Consider the following 20,835-nt stretch of genomic DNA (forward strand, 5'->3'; position numbering starts at 1 on the left):
ACACCCTGCTCGGTGCTGTAGGTCTGGGAAACACCCTGCTCGGTGCTGTAGGTCTGGGAAACACCCTGCTCGGTGCTGTAGATGCTGGGAAACACCCTGCTCGGTGCTGTAGGTGCTGGGAAACACCCTGCTCGGTGCTGTAGGTGCTGGGAAACACCCTGCTCGGTGCTGTAGGTGCTGGGAAACACCCTGCTCGGTGCTGTAGGTGCTGGGAAACACCCTGCTCGGTGCTGTAGGTCTGGGAAACACCCTGCTCGGTGCTGTAGATGCTGGGAAACACCCTGCTCGGTGCTGTAGGTGCTGGGAAACACCCTGCTTGGTGCTGTAGGTGCTGGGAAACACCCTGCTCGGTGCTGTAGGTGCTGGGAAACACCCTGCTCGGTGCTGTAGGTGCTGGGAAACACCCTGCTCGGTGCTGTAGGTGCTGGGAAACACCCTGTTATTAGTGTCCAAAACGGGACACTATTTTCGTTAAATCCCGTTGAGTGTTTCATTAATGTATGTTTACGGACACCCAAATTATTCCCTGGAGTTCATTACTGAGGCTTTTCTGTATTTTACCGAGTTGGCATTGGCTAACGCGTTTGTGGCTGGCGACTTTAACTGAACTTGGGGGCAGCAGGGTAGCATGGTGGTTGGCATAAATGCTTCACAGCTCCAGGGTCCCAGGTTCAGTTCCCGGCTGGGTCACTGTCTGTGCGGAGTCTGCACGTTCTCCCCGTGTGTGCGTGGGTTTCCTCCGGGTGCTCCGGTTTCCTCCCACAGTCCAAAGATGTGCGGGTTAGGTGGATTGGCCGTGCTAAATTGCCCGTAGTGTCCTAATAAAAAAGTAAAGTTAAGGGGGGGGTTGTTGGGTTACGGGTATGGGGTGGATACGTGCGTTTGAGTAGGGTGATCATGGCTCGGCACAACATTGAAGGCCGAAGGGCCTGTTCTGTGCTGTACTGTTCTATGTTCTATGAAATCCCTGGGAGACAAACTCTCGGTTACCAACAACCGTCCCAATGCTGCAGGCTGGGTCTATGTCCTCGGCCTGTGAGGAGGTTACAACCTAAGGGTAGAGATTTTGCCTTTTTTTCAACCCCGCATCAAAGCCAGACGAGAATTGACTATTCTTTTGTATTGCGAGTGGTCCCACACCTGGAGTCCTCCTGCTCCTTAGGCTGCATTCTAATCTCAGAACCCCCCCCCCCCCCCCCCCACCCTCCACCCGTTTTCCCGGAATCTTTGCTGGAGGGCTCCCCCTGTTTGAGAATTTGGAGGTTCGATGCCTCCCTGATTAGATATACAACATTTACTACGCACTTTAAAAAAGAGTTTGAGTTCTTCTTCTCGATTAACTTGACCCCTGATGTTTGGTCCACCATTTTGCGGGGGATGTTTACGGTTTAGGCCAGGGGACGGATTATTCCTAATTCAGCTGATAAAAGGTGCAAGGTGCTGGAGAGCCAGATGTGGCGGGAGGGTTGCTTGGCGAAGGCGGAAGGGGTTATTAGAAGACTCCCAATCGGCAGTCGTTGAAGAAGGTGAGTGCGGCAAGAGTGACCTCGGACTCCTTACTGACTCGGCAGGTCGGGAAAAGCTCCACTTTTGCGATGTTGTATGAGTTAGGGAACAAAATGAACGGATATCTGACTTGCGTGACAACGAGAAAGGCGATTCCCTCTGTGCGGCTTGTAGGAGGGGAAAACGAAGAAAGAGAAGATAAAATGGGAATTCTGTGCGGGATTATATCAGACTTTCGAAAGCCAACATGGGGCTCTTAATGCTCCTTTGTCTAGGGAGAGATATCAAAGGCTGTTAAGACGCTTCAGGTGGGTAAGACACCAGGACCAGATGGCTTTGGGTGTGAGGTTTATGGGGAGTTTAAGGATTTGTTGTTGGACCCGTTGGTGGGTATGTATTGTCACTGTTTTGAGTTGGAGATGTTGCTGCCGATGAAACTTCTATTTCTTTGATTCTGAAGGCGGGCAAGATGCCGGAGGAGTGTATAGTCCAATATCTCTTTTGAGTATCGACTGTTGTTTAAGGTTCTGGCCAAAAGGCTGGAGGACATCTTCTGACATTTAACATAGAATTTACAGTGCAGAAGGAGGCCATTCGGCCCATCGAGTCTGCACCAGCTCTTGGAAAGAGCACCCTACCCAAGGTTAACACCTCCACCCTATCCCTATAACCCAGTAACCCCACCCAACACTAAGGGCAATTTTGGACACTAAGGGCAATTTATCATGGCCAATCCATCTAACCTTCACATCTTTGTATGGGAGGACCAGACTGAGTTTATTAGGGGAAGATTTTTGAGTTGGAGGGCTTCTAAATGTGACACAGACCTTTCAGAAATGTGCACGGGACAGAATGGCTATCTCCTTAGGCGTAGACAAAGTGTTTGACTGAGCTGGGTGGAATGATCTGGTTTATACGTTGAGAGGCTTTGGGTGGGGTGACGATTACATCAATTTGATTCAATTATTGTATCGGGACCTGTGGCAACAGTGCTCACGAATGGTTCAAGCTCGTTGAACTTTGGAGTTCAGAGAGGGACGAGGCAGGGCTGCCCTCAGTCGCCCTTGTTGTTTGCGTTGGCCATTGAGCCATTAGCTCAGACCCCTTGATATCAGAGTTGGAATGTGGGATGAAGCAGCACAGGGTTATACTTTATACAGATGATTCCCTGCTGTTGGTGTTGAATCCTGCCCTTTCGGACGCTGACATTGTTGGAGTGGTGGGTAGTTATAGCGCCTGGTTACACGATTAACTTTATTAAGTCAGAAGCCATGCTGGTAGAGGTGGAGGGTTGAGGGGTAAACCACCGCCCCTTGCTAATTTCCTTTTTCAATGGTTCCCCCATGTGATTTAAATACCTTGGGGTTTTCCATTCTCTTCCCTTAGACAGCTATATGGGGCCAATGTTCCCCAGCTGATTGTGGCTATTAGAGGTAATCTTGAATTGTGGTTGGCCCTCCTAATTTTAAGGCTTGGGAAGAGGGTCTACATTGAAATGAACGCATTGCCCAGATTGTTATATCCGTTACAAATCATGCCTATTCGTTGTCGGCTCGAGTCGTTAAATAAATTACTGGAATGATTGATATGTTTATTTGCATTCATTTGGCCAAGGTCCAGTTACCAGGTGCTGGGAAGTGGGGTTCGGCCTCCCAAAAATTGGGCTGTATCAGCTGACCTCTCACCTAACATTCCACAGGTGTTGGGTTAGGATGGACCCGGCCTCCACCTTGCTCGGTATTGAAGCAGAGCGGTCAACTTTCCCTCTACAGGTCTTGTGGTTTGATGGTGACATTAAGGCAGGCTCAGCTAAATGTGATAATCCTTTAAATACTTGAGAGTGGAGGTTTGTGCGCCAACTAGTGGGGCAATCTAAACTGATTTCCGCTCCCTCTCCTATCCAAGGCGGCCCAGACTTCCCACCCGATATCACCGACCGTGGATCTGATACCTGGAGAGATAGAGGCATTTTTCAGCTGGGAGACTGTGTGGAGTCTGCACGTCCTCCCCCTGTGTGCGTGGGTTTCCTCCGGGTGCTCCGGTTTCCTCCCACAGTCCAAAGATGTGCGGGTTAGGTGGATTGGCCATGCTAAATTGCCCGTAGTGTCCTAATAAAAGTAAGGTTAAGGGGGGGGTTGTTGGGTTACGGGTATAGGGTGGATACGTGGGTTTGAGTGGGGTGATCATGGCTCGGCACAACATTGAGGGCCGAAGGGCCTGTTCTGTGCTGTACTGTTCTATGTTCTATGTTCAGAGATGCTTCCTTGTCATCCTTTCAGCAGCTATGTCATCCCAAGACAATCCGTTTTGAAGTATTGACAGCATTGGGACTTTATCCTGGATAAGACTTTCCTGCGCCCAGACTCCTCAATTTCCCTGGTGGAAAGAATCCTGAATTCTGAAGAGCCTAAACAATTGATTAGTAAGTTCTATGGTGTCCAGCTGGCATTGTTATCCGTCTGAATTAATATGATCTTTCCCCACTCACTGAGGTATCTTGTTGCTGAATTGATCCAGAATGTAATTTCTTCAGTTGACCTGTTTCAGATCTGTTCTGTACTGTTTTGCCTGTACCTAGACGGGCAACAACTAATGCTGTTTGTGCCCGTATTGTATCAATTCTTCCCTTATTTGTTCTGTGTATTGCTTAAAAAATGGGGATCAGAATTTGTTAAACACATGTTAGGAAAACAAAGGTGGTTTTGAAGGATTTATATTTATTTTGGTGAACATGAGAAATAAAGTATAGTTTTAGGTGGGTTTAATTTCATGTCTTTGTACCTGGAAGGGTACAATGTGTAGTTATATTCATGCTGGACAAAGGTGTCTGCCTATATGAGGGCTGGTTAAGTTTCGACTATGCTTCTATTGTGCTTAGAGAGGGCTGTGGTGTGAAGAATAAATAAACTATCAGTGGTTGCTTAGTAACTGGGGCCTTGTAAGGTAGAGAAACTTTTAAGTTTTAGGTTTAGTTGAATTTGTGGGAAGTTGAAGACAGGATACTGGGGATTGAACATCTCTCAACCATGCCAGAAGAAAGACTGGACAGGAGGGGAGCTCCTTTAGCATAAGATACAGTACAGATAACCAGGGAATTGGGACAGAAATAATGTCTGAAGATGGCTGAAGTTAAGAGAATCAGAGGCCACGGTATTGTTCAGAAGAATTCAAGAAAGAGTAAACAAAGTATTCTCCGTTAACGAGGCAATTGCAGTAATTGGATTTAAAGTGGGGCCACAGACTTCAGAGGTAGATGACTCGAGAGTTAATACGATAGTGAACAGTTTGCACAGCAGTCAAGAGAAAGAAATCCTAAAAGGGGTTGCATAAAATCCTGGACTGGATTAAAGGTGGAGCGGAAGCTTTGTTTAGAAGTGGCATTTGGGAAAACTGGTCTGGAATTCGGAATGCAAACCACGTAGGGAAAGCATATGAGAGAAGATGTTAAAGCGTGTATTTTGGAAGTGGAGCTCTGGCGTGATAATCATCTGAGGAGGATTCTGAGGAGACAACCTCAAACATTCACTTGGGGATTCAGACTGGAGAGTGTATTTGACCACAGTCATCTGGTGTGCTTAAAAGGGACTTTGTGTTAATGAAACCATTATAGGCCAAGATGAATTTTGTAATCCATGTTAATCTTTAAATCTGTGTGTATTTGATAAACTAAGAGAGGAGGCAAATGAGTATTGTATAATAATCCAACTTTTCATGTTTAATAAATGTTTTGCGGCCTGTGATGCTGTCCCTCCACTTTTTATAAATAAAAGAAGTAAAGTTGCATTCTTTGGAGCTAGGGTTCCATTCTGGGATCTTCCTGTCCGGTTGTAACATCAACTAGGATTGTAACACCTGTTTGAATTGGACGCATAATCTGGCTGTTTTGAATACTCACTCTTATTGTCGAACTTCGAAAGTTCTTTCCTGAAACCATCCTGCGTGTTGCTCACTTGAGTGAGTTTCCGTGTAACTGCAATGGAAATCAGTTTTTAACCCCAGCAAAATACTCTGTCCCCCGTCAGTACAATCCGAGCTAACCGGATTCAACACACTGTGCACACTGGCCTGGCTCTTTGGGATGAGGATTCACTGAAACTTGCCTTTATATTTTAATGGTCATGGACACGACGTCAGGCGTGGCTCAGTCGGCAGCCTGCCTGTTGTGGAATCGCAAGGTTCTGGGTTCGAGTCCCACTTCAGGGCTTAAGTGTAAGAATCAAGGCTGATGCCCCCTGTGCAGCACTGAGGGAGTGCCACATCGTTACAGGTGCTGTCCTTCAGATGTGACATTAAGTCGCGGCCCGATGTCCCTCCTCGGGTGCATCTCACAGCACCATTCTGACGAAGGGCCGGAGAGTTACCTCCAGTGTCCTGGCCAATATTGATCCCTCAGTCAACAGCACAAAAAAATAATTGTCTGTTCCTTGTCCCATTGCTGTTGTCGGGAGCTTGTACAAAATGGCGGCTGCCTTTCCAGTGACATTTCAAGAGAGTACCTCACAGGTTGCAAAGTGGTAGCTGACGGCTGTGAACACGCTTTATAAATTCAGGCCTTTCCTTCTGTAAAATCGTAAAAGGTGAAGACCCTGTTTTCAATTGTTACAACCAACATGTCCTGTGCTCCTTCACTGGGGTTTAAATGGATAAATTACAAAGGGCCGGTTGTGTAAATGTGATTTGCATTCCCTTGAATTTAGAAGATTGGGGAGTGATCTAATTGAGGCCTTGAAAACGATAAAGGAATTTGATAGGGTCGAGAAGAGAAATCATTTCTTCATGTGGTGGGGGTGGGGTTGTGTGGGGGCAATGGAAAGTTGGAACAGGTTTGATGGGCTGAAAGGCCTGTTTGCGTGTTTCCAGCTTACAGCTCCGGGATGAAGAGGCCTTCGCACTGCGAGACGTGCAAGAGGGTTTCGCACAAAATGGAGACCTGGTTGATGACAAGAACTGGACTGACAAACCTAGGCTTGTGGAATGGACCTTGTGGACATATCATGGGATCGGAGGAGTCTGAAGTGAGGTCAACTGCAGGGGAGGCACTGAATGAAGATTCCTAGGTTCATGGGCGGGATATGATGGGACGGTCTTCATTTGAACTAGTTGTTTGTGACAGGACAGCGCTGACTATCTCTGGAGAAAAAGCAGCTGGATTTGGAGACGGGAAAGACATTCGGATTGGAATTCCACACGTACCATCGTTCCTCAGCTGTGACAGCTCGGCGTGTAGCTCAGTGCTGGGGGTGCCAATGGCGCCGAACATCTGTGTGACTGGAACAGAGGCAATGCGTCAGCTCTGGTGACAACTAAACACGGTTCTGACAATGCGGCATTGAAGGGGGCAAACAAAAACCAGCCAGATCTCAAACTGTGTGTGTTGTGACCCCTGTGAAATGGGGACGGAGCCACCCAAAAAGGTATCTAGGTGGTCCTCTGACTGATGGCAGCCAGGGTTCAGGTGGCAGCACGTTCGCCTTTGAGGGAGAAGGTTTAGGCTTCAAGGCCTACTCCAGGCCTACAAAAAACAACCTGACATTGCAGAGCATTACTGAGGAAATGCCACCCTGCTGTCTTCTGGGCAAGAGGGTTAACCCAAAGCCCAGTCTGCCCCTCTCAAGTAGATGGCAAAGATCCCATGGGACAATTTCAAAACAGAGTAGGGCCTGCTGTTCTGGCCGGTTTAGCTCAATTGGCTGGACGGCTGGTTTGTGATGCAGAGCAAGGCCAGCAGCGTGGGTTCAATACCCGTATCGGCTGAAGTAATTTATGAAGGTCCCGTCTTCTCAATGTTGGCCCTGGTCTGAGGTGTGGTGACCCTCAGGTTAAATCACCACCAGTCAGCTCTCCCCCTCAAAGGGAAAAGCAGTCTATGGTCATCTGGTACGAGGCTGACTTTACTTACACTGACAGCACGGTAGCATTGTGGATAGCACAATCGCTTCACAGCTCCAGGGTCCCAGGATCGATTCCGGCTTGGGTCACTGTCTGTGCGGAGTCTGCACATCCTCCCCGTGTGTGCGTGGGTTTCCTCTGGGTGCTCCGGTTTCCTCCCACAGTCCAAAGATGTGCAGGTTAGGTGGATTGGCCATGATAAATTGCCCTTAGTGTCCAAAATTGCCCTTAGTGTTGGGTGGGGTTACTGTGTTATGGGGATAGGGTGGAGGTGTTAACCTTGGGTATGGTGCTCTTTCCAGGAGCCGGTGCAGACTCGATGGGCCGAATGGTCTCCTTCTGCACTGTAAATTCTATGTAACAATCCTATGTAAATATCAATCTGTTTTTTTTGTCATTTTTTCATGGGTGTGGGCATCGCTGCTAGCCTCAACATTTGTTGCACATCCCGAACTGCCCTTGAACAGAGAGGTTTGCTGGGCCATTTCAGAGGAGAGTTAAGGGTCAACTACATTTCTGTGGGTCTGGAGTCACATGTAGACCAGACGGGTAAGGACGGCAGATTTCCTTCCCTGAAGGAAATTAGTGGACCAGATGGTTTTTTTCTTAACAATTGATGATAGACAACAATTGTTAGATGCTAGATTTATATTCCAGATTTATTAATGAGCACTGAGCTCCCTCTCAGCTCTACCCCCCTCGTTGATGCTGGCATAAGATGGCATCCTCCATCTGCACTGTCTCTGTTAATGCTGCCAATCTCCATCCTCACACACTCCAAAATGTCACTCCAGCTTCTTTGTTGGGTTGCCCTGAATCACCACTCCCACCATCACCAACCCTTGCCCCCTACTCTTCACTGCTACCCATTTATCCCTTCTCTCCCTCTCTCTGCACATTCCATTTGGAATGGTGTTGTAGTGATAATGCCAATGAATTAGTTATCCAGAGGCCCAGACTGATGATCTGGGGGTGTGGGTTTGAACCCCATCATGGAAGATGGTGGAATTTAAATTCAATTAATAAATCAGGGACACAGAACTAGTCTCAGTATTGATGACCATGAAACTATCATCGATTATCATGAAACTAATGTACTCTCAGGAAGGAAATCTGCCGTCCTTACCCGGTCTGGCCTGCAGATGACACCAGACCCACAGCAATGTGGTCAACTCTTAACTGCCCTCAGAAAGGGCCTAGAAAGACACTCAGCCCAAAGCCAAATTAGAGAGAGAGGTGATAAATGTCCACATCTCATGGAAGAATGAATATAAACGCTCACATTGGCCAATGGTCTGGCATTGTCTCGGTTTTCCAATTCTCATCCTTGTGCTCGAACCGACCCATGTTTTCATCCCTCTCTATCCACGTCACCTCCTTGAGGCAGTCCTCAGGCTCTCTGGGAACTCTATCTTGCTCCAAGTCTTTCCCCAAGTCCATCCTTCACTTGCTTTTCCCACTCTATTGGTGGCTGTGTTTCCAGCTGCCGAGACTCTAAGCTTTGGACTTCCCTCCCGAAACCTCTCTCCCGCCTCTTCTACGATGCTCGTCATTATTTAGCTCTCTGACGCGGTATTTGATCCTAATCCTTGGCACTTCCTTAACTGACGGCTGACTCTGCGTCCATGGAATGGCAGGCTTAGGGAGAGGGAATGACCCTCCCAGCCTGCTCCGAAAACGTGGGAATGATGCACAATGTTAAAGGCGCTATCTCAATGTGAATTGTTACATGTGACGGGGCCTGGGCAGGAATGACAGGAACGGGAAGTTACCCTAGTTCACGTTGAATCCTGTCTGCAGTCACTGACGCACAGGCCCAGTCCTCCGATCGATGGACCTCTGTTCCAGAGCCAACACTTACCATTATTCTTCATTATTCTCCAGCGCCAACACTTACCATTATTCATCAGCATCCAGACGCCCATCTTGATTTCAGTTTGAGAATTTCTCATTTCATTGAAGGTCTGAGGGACTAAAGCAAAAGGAAAAAAAAAACCTTTCATTCTCATGGCCTTTTCCTCTGCCATCACGTTTCAAGAATATGGGATCTCTAAATTCTCTCATTTTTTAAATAAATTTAGAGTATCCAATTTATTTATTTAGAACACTGTACAGCACAGTACAGGCCCTTCGGCCCACGATGTTGTGCTGAACTAGTCTGAAACTAAGATCAAATTAACCGACTCCCAATCATTCTGGTGCACTCCATTTCCCTATCCAATAACTGCTTGAAAGTTCCTAAAGTGTCCGACTCTACTACCATAGCTGGGAGTGCGTTCCACGCCCCAACCACTCTCTGAGTAAAGAACCTACCTCTGACATCCCTCCTATATCTTCCACCATGAACCTTATAGTTATGCCCCCTTGTAACAGCTACATCCACCCGAGGAAAAAGGTCACTGAACGTTCACTCTATCCATCCCTCTCATCATCTTATACACCTCAATTAAGTCACCTCTCATCCTCCTTCGCTCCAATAAGAAAAGCCCGAGCTACCTCAACTTTTCCTCATAAGATCTATCCTCCAATCCAGGCAGCGTCCTGGTAAATCTCCTTTGCACCATTTCCACTGCTTCCACATCCTTCCTATAGTGAGGTGACCAGAGCTGCACACAATACTCCACATGTGGTCTAATCAAGGTCTTGTACCTCACGTACCTCACGGCTCTTAAACTCAATCCCTCTGTTAATAAATGCTAACACACTATAGGCTTTCGTCACGGCTCTATGAACTTGGGTGGCAACTTTAATTTCTCCAATTAAGGGGCAATTTAGCATGGCCAATCCACCTAACCTGCACATCTTTGGGTTGTGGGGGTGAAACCCAGGCAGACATGGGGAGAATGCGCAAACTCTACAAGGACAGTGACCCAGGGCCGGGATTCGAACCCGGGTCCTCAGCACCGCAGTCCCAGTGCTATCCACTGCACCACATTCCGCCAGAGATCTCTATATTCTTGACAGACCCGCCAAACACGTTATAAAAATAGAGAGAACTTGCATTTAAGTAGTATTTTTCACGGCCACTGACGTACTTTTTAGTGGATGTTGTGGCATAAGAAAGACAGCAGCCATTTTGTAAAGACAGAAAATAGCAACCTGACAATGGCCAGATAATCTGTTTTTGTTATGATGATTGAGGGATAAATGTTCTGCAGATAATTCCCTTTCTCTTCTTCAAACTAGCGCCATGGGAACTTTTACATTCACCTGAACAGGCAAATGCTGGTCTAATATCTCTGAAAAATGGTACCTACAGCAGTGCGGCGCTCCCTGATTGCTGTAATGGAGGGCGGAATCTTGTTGAGGTGTCAGAGGCCTTGCCGAGAGAGCTTCCCATGATGCCCCATTTCAGGAAGCTCCATCAAACCACAAGCCAATCTGTTTACTTTGTTGTCAATTGCGACCCCAGGACTTTGACGGTGGAACATTCAGTATACTCCAATCCTGGACCAGACCCGAACAGTGACTGGACCAAAACCCCAGATGACTGTGAGGAAAGGACACTTCGCTCAAGGAGTGAATTGAGTGAATTCACAAAAAATGGGGAAATAATATATTAAAATAAACTTTGTTACCAACACAGTATTAAAATATCTTTAATGTCAGATCAGAAAATAGCTAACAATTACCTCTTAAACAATGCTAATCGATACACTGACACAATGACCCTTAACTGCTATCTTTATTCCCCATAAAACAACAAAACCACAGCTCTCAGTTCACTTTTAAATAAAGTTAGCACTCAGTAATACTTGCTGAATAGAGATGTCTTAGTTACCCCACTTTGAGAAAGAATGTTCTTCTGAGACTGTTTGAAAGAAAGAGACCAGACCGCCTGTCAGAATATATTTTTTCTCTTTTTAAAAAATGTTTCCAATTAAGGGGCAATTTAGCGTGGTCAATCCATCTACCCTGCACATCTTTAGGTTATGGGGGTGAGACCCATGCAGGCATGGGGAGAATGTGCAAACATTCACACGGACAGTGACCCGGGGCTGAGATCGAACCCGGGTCCTCAGTATCGTGAGGCAGAAGTGCTAACCACTGCGCCACCGTGCTGCCCTCCCTCATCAACATAATGCAGAATCTCTGGCTGTATTTCTTCAATAAACATTCTGAGCTCTCCTTCCAGCCAAAAGCTAACACTGACAATCTCAACGCCTGACTGCTTCAACCCCTGGCTCCTCCCATCACCTCACTAAGCCGAGCACAACGTCTCTAATCAACTATTCCGCAGGGAGCCCTCTTAACATAAATAAAAATGTCCATCAACCCAAACTTTTACGATGCTTTAATTGCACTCCTGGCTCCATAAATCCTGGCTGTCTTTCAAACCAGGATTTTAAAAAAATCATGACTGCAGCGGTCACACACACTAACCAAGGCGTTTAACCCTTGCTGTGCCAATTACATTTAATAAAATATAAATGAAATCCCTACATTCACCATAGGTTATGGTAATGTAATGACTGTTAACGAGATGTGGTCACGTGCTTGTCCACTAGATATGGCCCTGTAACAGGCACTTAGGTTGTGCAAATGTTATTTCCCACTTGGCGTTGTGACCTCATGATGTTAGAGAAGCCTGTCTCCAACTCTAAACTGTAACAAAAGGGAGGCTTCAATCTGCAAGGCAGGTCACCTGATTCCTTAGAAACTGGAACTTCCGGAGACTTGGGTTGTGTGTGGACGGACGTGCGGGTGTGGGTGAGAGTAAATCCTCCCTTCCATCTTTTCCCAAAAGGGCCATTGGCCGATTTCCTGGTCTCCCCCAGTCGCGGACTAGGCCCAGGTGGAGCCCAGGGACCTGGAGGGGGGTGACTCTCTGGCGGGGCATCCAACTCGCTGACGGGGTCCTGGGAGCTGTTTTGAAAGAAATAGCCGAAGGTTTCCGCGACAGCTCTCACCTTGATTCAGCTGTGAAATCTCTGCCAAGGACTCAGCGTGCCAGACCCTCGCTTCCGTGAACATCAGTGTGACTGAAAGTGAAAAAAAATCATGAGATCCTGACCCATTTTCGCTCTCTCTATTAGCTTTACTGGGTGGGGTTTGAGGGAGGCATTCCAATCATTTGTTTTAAAATTTAGAGTATCCAATTCTTTATCTTTTCCAATTCAGGGGCAATTTAGCATGGCCAATTCACCTACCCTGTACATCTTTGGGTTGTGAGGGTGAGATCCATGCAGACACAGAATGTAAGGATTTCAGATATTTTGTATTATCTGCATTTGGTGCAGTAAGGCTTAAAAGCCCGTGTTAGTGTGTGACTGCTGCGGTCCTGTTTTTAAAAGAAATCCTAGGTTGAAAAACAACAACGTTTTGGAGCCAGAGGTGCAATTAAAGCATTGTAAAAAGCTTGGGCTAATGGAAGTGTTTGATTAAGGGGATTCCTCATGGAGTTAATTAGATTTCAGCTTGGTAAGATGATGCCATCACTGGGAGGATGCGAGGTGTCAGGCATTTTGGCAGAAAAGCAGTTTTAGTTGAGTGTTAGTGGGTGAGGTGAGTTAAGATCAAGCATCTCAGTTCATTTAAAAGCACTGCAGCTAGATTAACCATTTCTTTCCAAGCAATTCAGAATAGTGAGAGTAGAAGGTGAGTTGAAACAAGGTGAAACAGCTTCTTAAGGAACATAGCCAGAGTTTCTGCATTATTCTGACAGGATTCAGATCTTTTCTTTAAAGCAGCGTCGAAGGATCTCTTTGTCTCAAAGAAGAAGATCCAGACATTTTTGTACAGCAGGTATTCCTGAGTGCTAACTATATTTGGGGCTGTTTAGCACAGGGCTAAATCGCTGGCTTTGAAAGCAGACCAAGCAGGCCAGCAGCACGGTTCGATTCCCGTAACAGCCTCCCCGAATAGGCACTGAAATGTGGTGACTAGGGGCTTTTCACAGTAACTTCATTGAAGCCTACTCGTGACAATAAGTGATTTTCATTCATTTCATTTTCATTTCATTTAACAGTGGATTGAGAGCTGAGATGGTTTTATTGTTTTTTGAGTGGGAATAAAGATAGCAGTTAAGGGTTTTGTAGTCACTGTATTAATTAGAATTATTTAAGGGGTTTTTAAATAAGCTGTTTTCTGGTGTGATATTAAAGATACTGTAATACTGTGATAGTAATAAAGTTTGTTTCTTTGTGAAATCACACCCGGAACTGAGAGCTCATTCTTCCCCGGGCCCCAATAGCGATAGGAATTCTCCATAGGCATCCATGCTGCATGCCTGACTCCGATGTTGACACTTTGCTTATGCTGAGCGCCTTTGTCACAATCTGTCAGTGAGGGAGTGTTCTGCTCGCCCCAACCAGTCCTCCTGGTAAAGCTCGCCCAGTAATTCACAGTGAAGGGAATGCTGGGCAGGCGGTCGTACACACTCACAATTGGAGGGGATGGATGGATAGAAAAGTGTAGGGGATTGAAAGGATAGAAGAGAACAATGAAAGAAAAGAGCAAGGGATGATAACAGAAGAACTGGAAAGGAAATGGAGAGATTTAAGGTGTAAAGGCATTGATGGACTTTTTGATCAGATTCTGCTCTTGACTGTGAAGGGATTATTGTTAATTAGATTAACAAGCTTGTGGCAGCCTGCCCCTTTAAGGGGGTGAGTTATCGGAGAGTCATGTGACCTGTGGGCCCAGTCAGGCCGGAGCGTGTGAATCCTGGGGCTGAGCGCAGGATTTACTGTTAATTAGGAGCTTGGAGTCGTGGGGTGTGGTTGCCTTTATATCACTCTGCAAATAGTTATTTACCTTAATAAATCATTTATTTGTTAGTCTACTTGGTGATCGCCAATCTTTCAAGATACCAGGGGTTCTACAAGATGGGTTAGGCAAACTACAGGGTCTGAAAGCAAAGATTTGGGTGGATCCGGAGGCCACGCATGTGTTTTACAGAGCCTGGCCTGTCCTTTGTGCCTTATTTGGGGAGATTTAGTCCGAACTCAAGCGGTTACAAGAATTAGACATTATTAAGCCTGTACAGTTTTTGGAATGGGCCTCTCCCACCTTGCCTGTAGTTAAGCCTGATGGACCCATTAAGATAGGTGGGGACTACAAATTAACTTTGAATCAGACGGCAAAAATGGACTGATTCCCAAAACCATGAATTGAAGATTTATACACAAAATTAGCAGGAGGTTTAATACACTATCAGTTTAGTGTATCAGTAATTAGAATACAATCCCCTTGGGCAGCATGGTGGCGCAGTGGGTTAGCACTGCTGCCTCATGGCGCCGAGGTCCCAGATTCGATCCCGGCTCTGGGTCACTGTCTGTGTGGAGTTTGCACATTCTCCCCGTGTTTGCGTGGGTTTCGCCCCCACAACCCAAAGATGTGCAGGGTAGGTGGACTGGCCACTCTAAATTGCCCCTTAATTGGAAAAATGAATTGGGTACTCCAAATTTAAAAAAAAAAATACAATCTCTTGATAAAGTCCTTTTATTAGTTTGAACCCATGTCCCCTTGTCTACTCAAACAATTCAATTGAAAATAATATTCCAATCGCACCTTTCCGACCTTTTACCATATCTGCAGATGCCTGGAATATCGAAAGCTTTGTTAGCCCTTGTTGAACTGACCCATTTCTGGGTGGGATTGAACCATGGTATTAAACCTCCTGCTAATTTTGTGTATAAATCTTCAATTCATGGTTTTGGGTATGAGTCCAGTTTTGCTGTCTGATTCAAGGTTAATTTGTAGTCCCCACATATCTTAATGGGTCCATCAGGCTTAACTACAGGCAAGGGTTGAGAGGATTTTTCCCAGAAATGACAACGCCGTGGTTTACCCCGCTCTAACTCTAACACGCCTGCCCAGAGGTATGTGGATTGAGTTGGGGAATGTGGCTCAATCTCCACCAACAATCCACTGACTGCTTGTGTGAATCCCTGTCATGGTAAAGGTGGTGATTATGGGCCCGAAGGTTGGCAATGAGGAGAGGTTGAATGAACGAGGATTGTTTTCGCTGGAAAGGTGGAGGATGAGACCTGATAGTCTACAAAATGATGCGAGGCACAGACAGGGTGGATAGTCAGAGGCGTTTTAAAAGAGTGGATGTGTCAATTACAAGGGGGCACGATTTCAAGGTGAGAGGGGGAAAGTTTAAGGGAGATGTCCGGGGTAAGTTTTTCACGCAGAGTGGTTGGTGCCTGAAACGCGCTACCACAGGATGTGGTGGAAGCCGGCACATTAGCAACAGTTAAGAGGTATCTGGATGGGGTCCATGAATAGGGAGGAAATAGAGGGACACGGACCGAGTAAGGACAGAAGATTTTGCTTTAGTTAGGGCATCATGGTCGGCACAGGCTAGGAGGGCCGAAGGGCCTGTTCCTGTGCTGTACTTTTCTTTGTTCTTTGAGAAGGTCATAGGTCAGGCAGATAGCGAGCTGGTGGAACTGTTTCAACCAAAAGTGACTTTGTAATGATAGAATGGTTACTGCACAGAAGGAGGCCATTTAAATCATCAAGTCCCTCCTTGTGCCTCATCCCTTCCTTTTCCCGACGTATCCTGCTAATTCCTTTTCTTCAGATTTGATCCAGCATCCTTTGGAAGTGCAACGCTGCCTCTACCTCAGGCAGTCCATGCGGGATCCTAACCACTTGCTGTGCAAAAAAAACGTTTTCCTCATGTCGATTATTTTGTCTGAGGTTTGATGAGGGGTGAAGTGACATCTATCCTACCGTTCCCCCCACAACTGCCTTCTGCTTTTCCGTGTTCCCCCCTCTGTGTTACCTGGGCAGCACGGTAGCACAAATGGTTAGCACTGCGCCAGGGTCCCGGGTTCGATTCCCCGCTGGGTCACTGTCTGTGCGGAGTCTGAATGTTCCCCCCGTGTGTGCGTGGGTTTCCTCCGGGTGCTCCGGTTTCCTCCCACAGTCCAAAGACGTGCAGGTTAGGTGGATTGGCCGTGATAAATTGCCCTTAGTGTCCAAAAAGGTTAGATGGGGTTATTGGGTTACGGGGATAAGGTAGAAGTGAGGGGTTAAGTGGGTCGGTGCAGACTCGATGGGCCGAATGGCCTCCTTCTGCACTGTATGTTGTCCACCCACCCACCTTCCATTTTCTGATTCAACCTGTATAAATGGTTGAGGGTGGTGATCCTTTGCTGTGGAGTGAATGAAGGAGATATTTAAAAACTGCAAAACCTCTGAACAGAAAGAGACGTTGATGTTTTTTGGCAGCCGGATCTGTTATATTATGGTAATATCACTCAGGGCAATAGTTAAACATGAACCGTTTATTATTAATCTTTAATTAATCAGATCCCAAGTATTGCTACCATGCATGTTACAGTGTCCGTGCAGGTTGCTTCTGAGCGATCTTGCTGAACTGTTCTTTCAGAGTGTCAGACCATGTGACTCTATACGTCATACCTTGGCAGCCCTATTCTCCAGTCCCATGTTAACCCGTGTTCTGCCCAGCATCTTTACATGACAATGGCACGCAGGCACATACAACGTCATATCACAGGATTCACTTGGGAAAACGGTAGAATTTGCTCTCAGGAATTCCTCTTCTGTGGTCAGGAGAGCTTTGAAAAGTAAAGGATAGAATTTGGGAGAGATCAGCAGCAGGGAGGCAGTGTCTGTGGATGGGACATCCATTCTGTATTTGGAGTTTGTGACAGAAATATATCTGGCAGCTTACCATTATTCCTCATTTGTGTGAGATCCAACCTCACTTCCTTCTGTGAGTTTGCCACCTTGCTGAACTTCTCTACAACTGAAACAGAGAAAGTTTTGATGTGTTTTGTGCTATAAACTGGCGCAATTTTAACATCAAACTGAAGCTAATTGTACTGTTGTCAGCAGGACACAGCCCACAGTGACTGATGGGGGCACAGAGATGAGGGGGAGGCGAGCGTTTGGGAGTTCAAACCAGAGAGCGGCTGAGTGGGGTCAGCTGTCATTTGGGCGGGGCTGAAATTTGAGGTGTGCACCTGTAAATCACAGACCACAGGTCAGGGGCGGGAAGCAGGGTCAGAGGGTATAAACCACTTTACCTCAGCCCCCTCCTACATTACCATCCACCTGCCCTCCTTCACCCCATCCCCCTCCTTCACCCATCCCCCTCCTTCACCCCATTCCCCCTCCTTCACCCCATCCCCCTCCTTCACCCCATCCCCCTCCTTCACCCCATCCCCCTCCTTCACCCCATTCCCCCTCCTTCACTCCATCCCCTCCATCACCCCATCCCCCTCCTTCACCCCATCCCCCTCCTTCACCCCATCCCCCTCCTTCACCCATCCCCCTCCTTCACCCCATCCCCTTCACCCCACCCCCTCCTTCACCCCACCCCCTCCTTCACCCCATCCCCTCCTTCACCCCATCCCCCTCCTCTTCCTTCACCCCACCCCCCCTCCTTCACCCCATCCCCTCCGCCCAATCCCCCTCCTTCATCCCCATCCCTTTCCTTCACCCCTTCATCTCCCATCCCCCTCCATCACCTCCCATCCCAGGGGGCTGCACGCTGGCACAGTGGTTAGCACAGGAGCCTCACGGCACCGAGGTCCCAGGTTCAATCCCGGCTCTGGGTCACTGTCCGTGTGGAGTTTGCTCATTCTCCCCGTGTCCGCGTGGGTTTCACTCCCACAACCCAAAGATGTGCTGTGTCGGTGGATTGGCCACGCTAAATTGCCCCTCAATTGGAAAAACAATAATTTGCACTCTAAATAAAAAAAAAACACCCATCCTCCTCGGACAGCCCCAGACCCCTCTCACCAAACAGCGAGCTTTATGGACCATATACAGGTACAATAACCCCATAGAAATGGACTCATTTGTTGGTATTGTCTGGTACCCACGCATCTCACACACTCACTCATCATGCAACCCAGTCACTCACATAACTCACTCAGTCACTAACTCGCTCATACACTCACTCACTCACTCACTCAAAGAACTCACTCAATTACGAGACCTTCGGACTTGTATAATTAAAAATGAACCATTGATTATTAATCTTTAATTTTATTCAGATCCCAGTTATTGCTGCATGCATGCTGCAGCGTTAATGCAGGTTGGTTCCCGAGCGTTCTCGAACTGTTCTTTCAGAATGTAATACCATGTGATTCTAATGGCGGGATTCTCCGCCCCCCCCCCCCCCCCCACCGGGCTGGAGAATCGGCGGGGGGCAGCGTGAACCCCACCCCCGGCGACTGGCAGCCCCCCCCCCCCTCCCCGGCGAGTCTCCGGCCCGCAGTGGGCCGAGCGGCCGCCCGTTTTAGGCCGGTCCCGCTGGCGTAAATTAGACCTGGTGCTTACCGGTGGGACCTGGCTCTGCGGGCGGCCTCCGGGGTCCTTAGGGGGGAGGGATCTGGCCCCAGGGGGTACCCCCACGGTGGCCTGGCCCACGATCGGGGCCCACTGATCCGTGAGAGGGCCTGTGCCGTGGGGGGCAGTCTTTCCCTCCGCACCGGCTTCTGTCAACCTCTGCCATGGCCGGCACGCGCACGCGCTGGGTGATGCCAGCACACGCTGGCACGCCCGCGCATCCCCCAACTCGTGCCGGCCTGCAGAGGCCCTTCGCCGCTGGTTGGGATGGCGCCAAGCCACTTCCACGCCGGTTGGCACGCCGTCCACCCTACCGGTGCCAGCCTAGCCCCGAAGGTGCGGAGGATTCTGCACCTTCCAGGCCGCCTGAGGCGTGAGTGGTTGACGCCACGCCTCAGCGCCGGGACTGCCCACCCTGCCGGGTAGGGGAGAATCCCGCCCTATACGTCATACCGTGGGCAGCGCTATTTTCCAGTCCCATGTTAACCCGTGTTCTGCTCAGCATCTTTACATGACAATGGCACGCAGCACATACATACGATGGGCCGAATGGCCTCCTTCAGCGGTGTAAAGATAGATAGATAGAACAGTACAGCACAGAACAGGCCCTTCGGCCCTCGATGTTGTGCCGAGCAATGATCACCCTACTCAAACCCACAAATCCACCCTATACCCGTAACCCAACCCCCCTTTAACCTGACCTTTTTTAGGACACTAAGGGCAATTTAGCATGGCCAATCCACCTAACCCGCACATCTTTGGACTGTGGGAGGAAACCGGAGCACCCGGAGGAAACCCACGCACACACGGGGAGGACGTGCAGACTCCGCACAGACAGTGACCCAGCTGGGAATCGAACCTGGGACCCTGGAGCTGTGAAGCATTTATGCTAACCACCATGCTACCGTGCTGCCCAAAGTCTCTGATATGACTCATTGGAACGTTTCGCTCGGATACCAATTTAAGGGAAATCAAGAAAGTTAAATGTGTGAGAAGAGAGCCCTGATTATTTGGCAAGTAGACTCGATCAGCACTCTCTTCTCAATGATCTCCCTTCTATTGATATTCTTGTGAATTTCTGATAAGTGCAAGATGAAAAACTTTGATCAAAAGAATATCTTTTTTTTCACTCCAGCTGGTTCAGCACACTGGGCTAAATCACTGGCTTTTAAAGCAGACCAAGGCAGGCCAGCAGAACGGTTCGATTCCCGTACCAGCCTCCCCGAACAGGCACCGGAATGTGGCGACTAGGGGCTTTTCACAGTAACTTCATTTGAAGCCTACTTGTGACAATAAGCGATTTTCATTTCATTTTCAGTTCAACATAGGATTCACTTGGGAAAACGGTAGAATTTGCTCTCAGGAATTCCTCTTCTGTGATCAGGAGAGCTTTGAAAAGTAAAGGATAGAATTTGGGAGAGATCGGCAGCAGGGAGGCAGTGTCTGTGGATGGGACATCCATTCTGCATTTGGAGTTTGTGACCAAAATATATCTGACAGCTTACCATTATTCCTCATTTGTGTGAGATCCAACCTCACTTCCTTCTGTGAGTTTGCCACCTTGCTGAACTTCTCTACAACTGAAACAGAGAAAGTTTTGCTGTGTTTTGTGCTATAAACTGGCGCAATTTTAACATCAAACTGAAGCTAATTGGACAGTTGTCAGTAGGGAACCAGATTCGAGACACAGCCCACAGTGACTGATGGGGGCACAGAGACGAGAGGGAGGCGAGCGTTTGGGAGTTCAAACCAGAGAGCGGCTGAGTGGGGTCAGCTGTCATTTGGGCGGGGCTGAATTTGAGGTGTGCACCTGTAAATCACAGACCACAGGTCAGGGGCGGGAAGCAGGGTCAGAGGGTATAAACCACTTTACCTCAGCCCCCTCCTACATTACCATCCACCGCCCCCCCTTCACCCCACCCATTTCCCTCCATGAGCCCCCATCCCCCTACCATGACACCCCAACCTTGTCCATTAACCCCCACCCCCTGCATCAAGCACACCCAACCTCCTCCACTCCATCCCCCATTATCAACCCCAACTTCTCCTTCACCCCATCCCCTCCATCACCCCATCCCGCTTCACCCCAACCCACGGCACCCCTCCCCCTCCTTCACCCCATCCCCCTCCATCACCCACCCCGCTTCACCCCTCCCCCTCCTT

General features: G+C 48.1%; 1 protein-coding gene across 1 annotated transcript in view; it reads right to left on the reverse strand.

Moving 5' to 3' along the window:
* The window catches only part of LOC119957044, a 147,082-nt gene that overhangs the window by 98,895 nt on the left and 27,352 nt on the right, over window positions 1-20,835 (reverse strand). The window contains exons 6-11 of the mRNA XM_038784639.1: window positions 20,178-20,252; window positions 17,048-17,122; window positions 12,306-12,377; window positions 9,293-9,367; window positions 6,700-6,774; window positions 5,402-5,476 (exon numbers count right to left, since the gene is read on the reverse strand). Of these exons, the coding sequence (XP_038640567.1) occupies window positions 5,402-5,476; window positions 6,700-6,774; window positions 9,293-9,367; window positions 12,306-12,377; window positions 17,048-17,122; window positions 20,178-20,252 (447 nt within the window). The remainder of the gene's footprint in view (window positions 1-5,401; window positions 5,477-6,699; window positions 6,775-9,292; window positions 9,368-12,305; window positions 12,378-17,047; window positions 17,123-20,177; window positions 20,253-20,835) is intronic.

Source organism: Scyliorhinus canicula, chromosome 25 (genome assembly GCF_902713615.1).
Source record: "Scyliorhinus canicula chromosome 25, sScyCan1.1, whole genome shotgun sequence".
Taxonomy (NCBI): domain Eukaryota; kingdom Metazoa; phylum Chordata; class Chondrichthyes; order Carcharhiniformes; family Scyliorhinidae; genus Scyliorhinus; species Scyliorhinus canicula.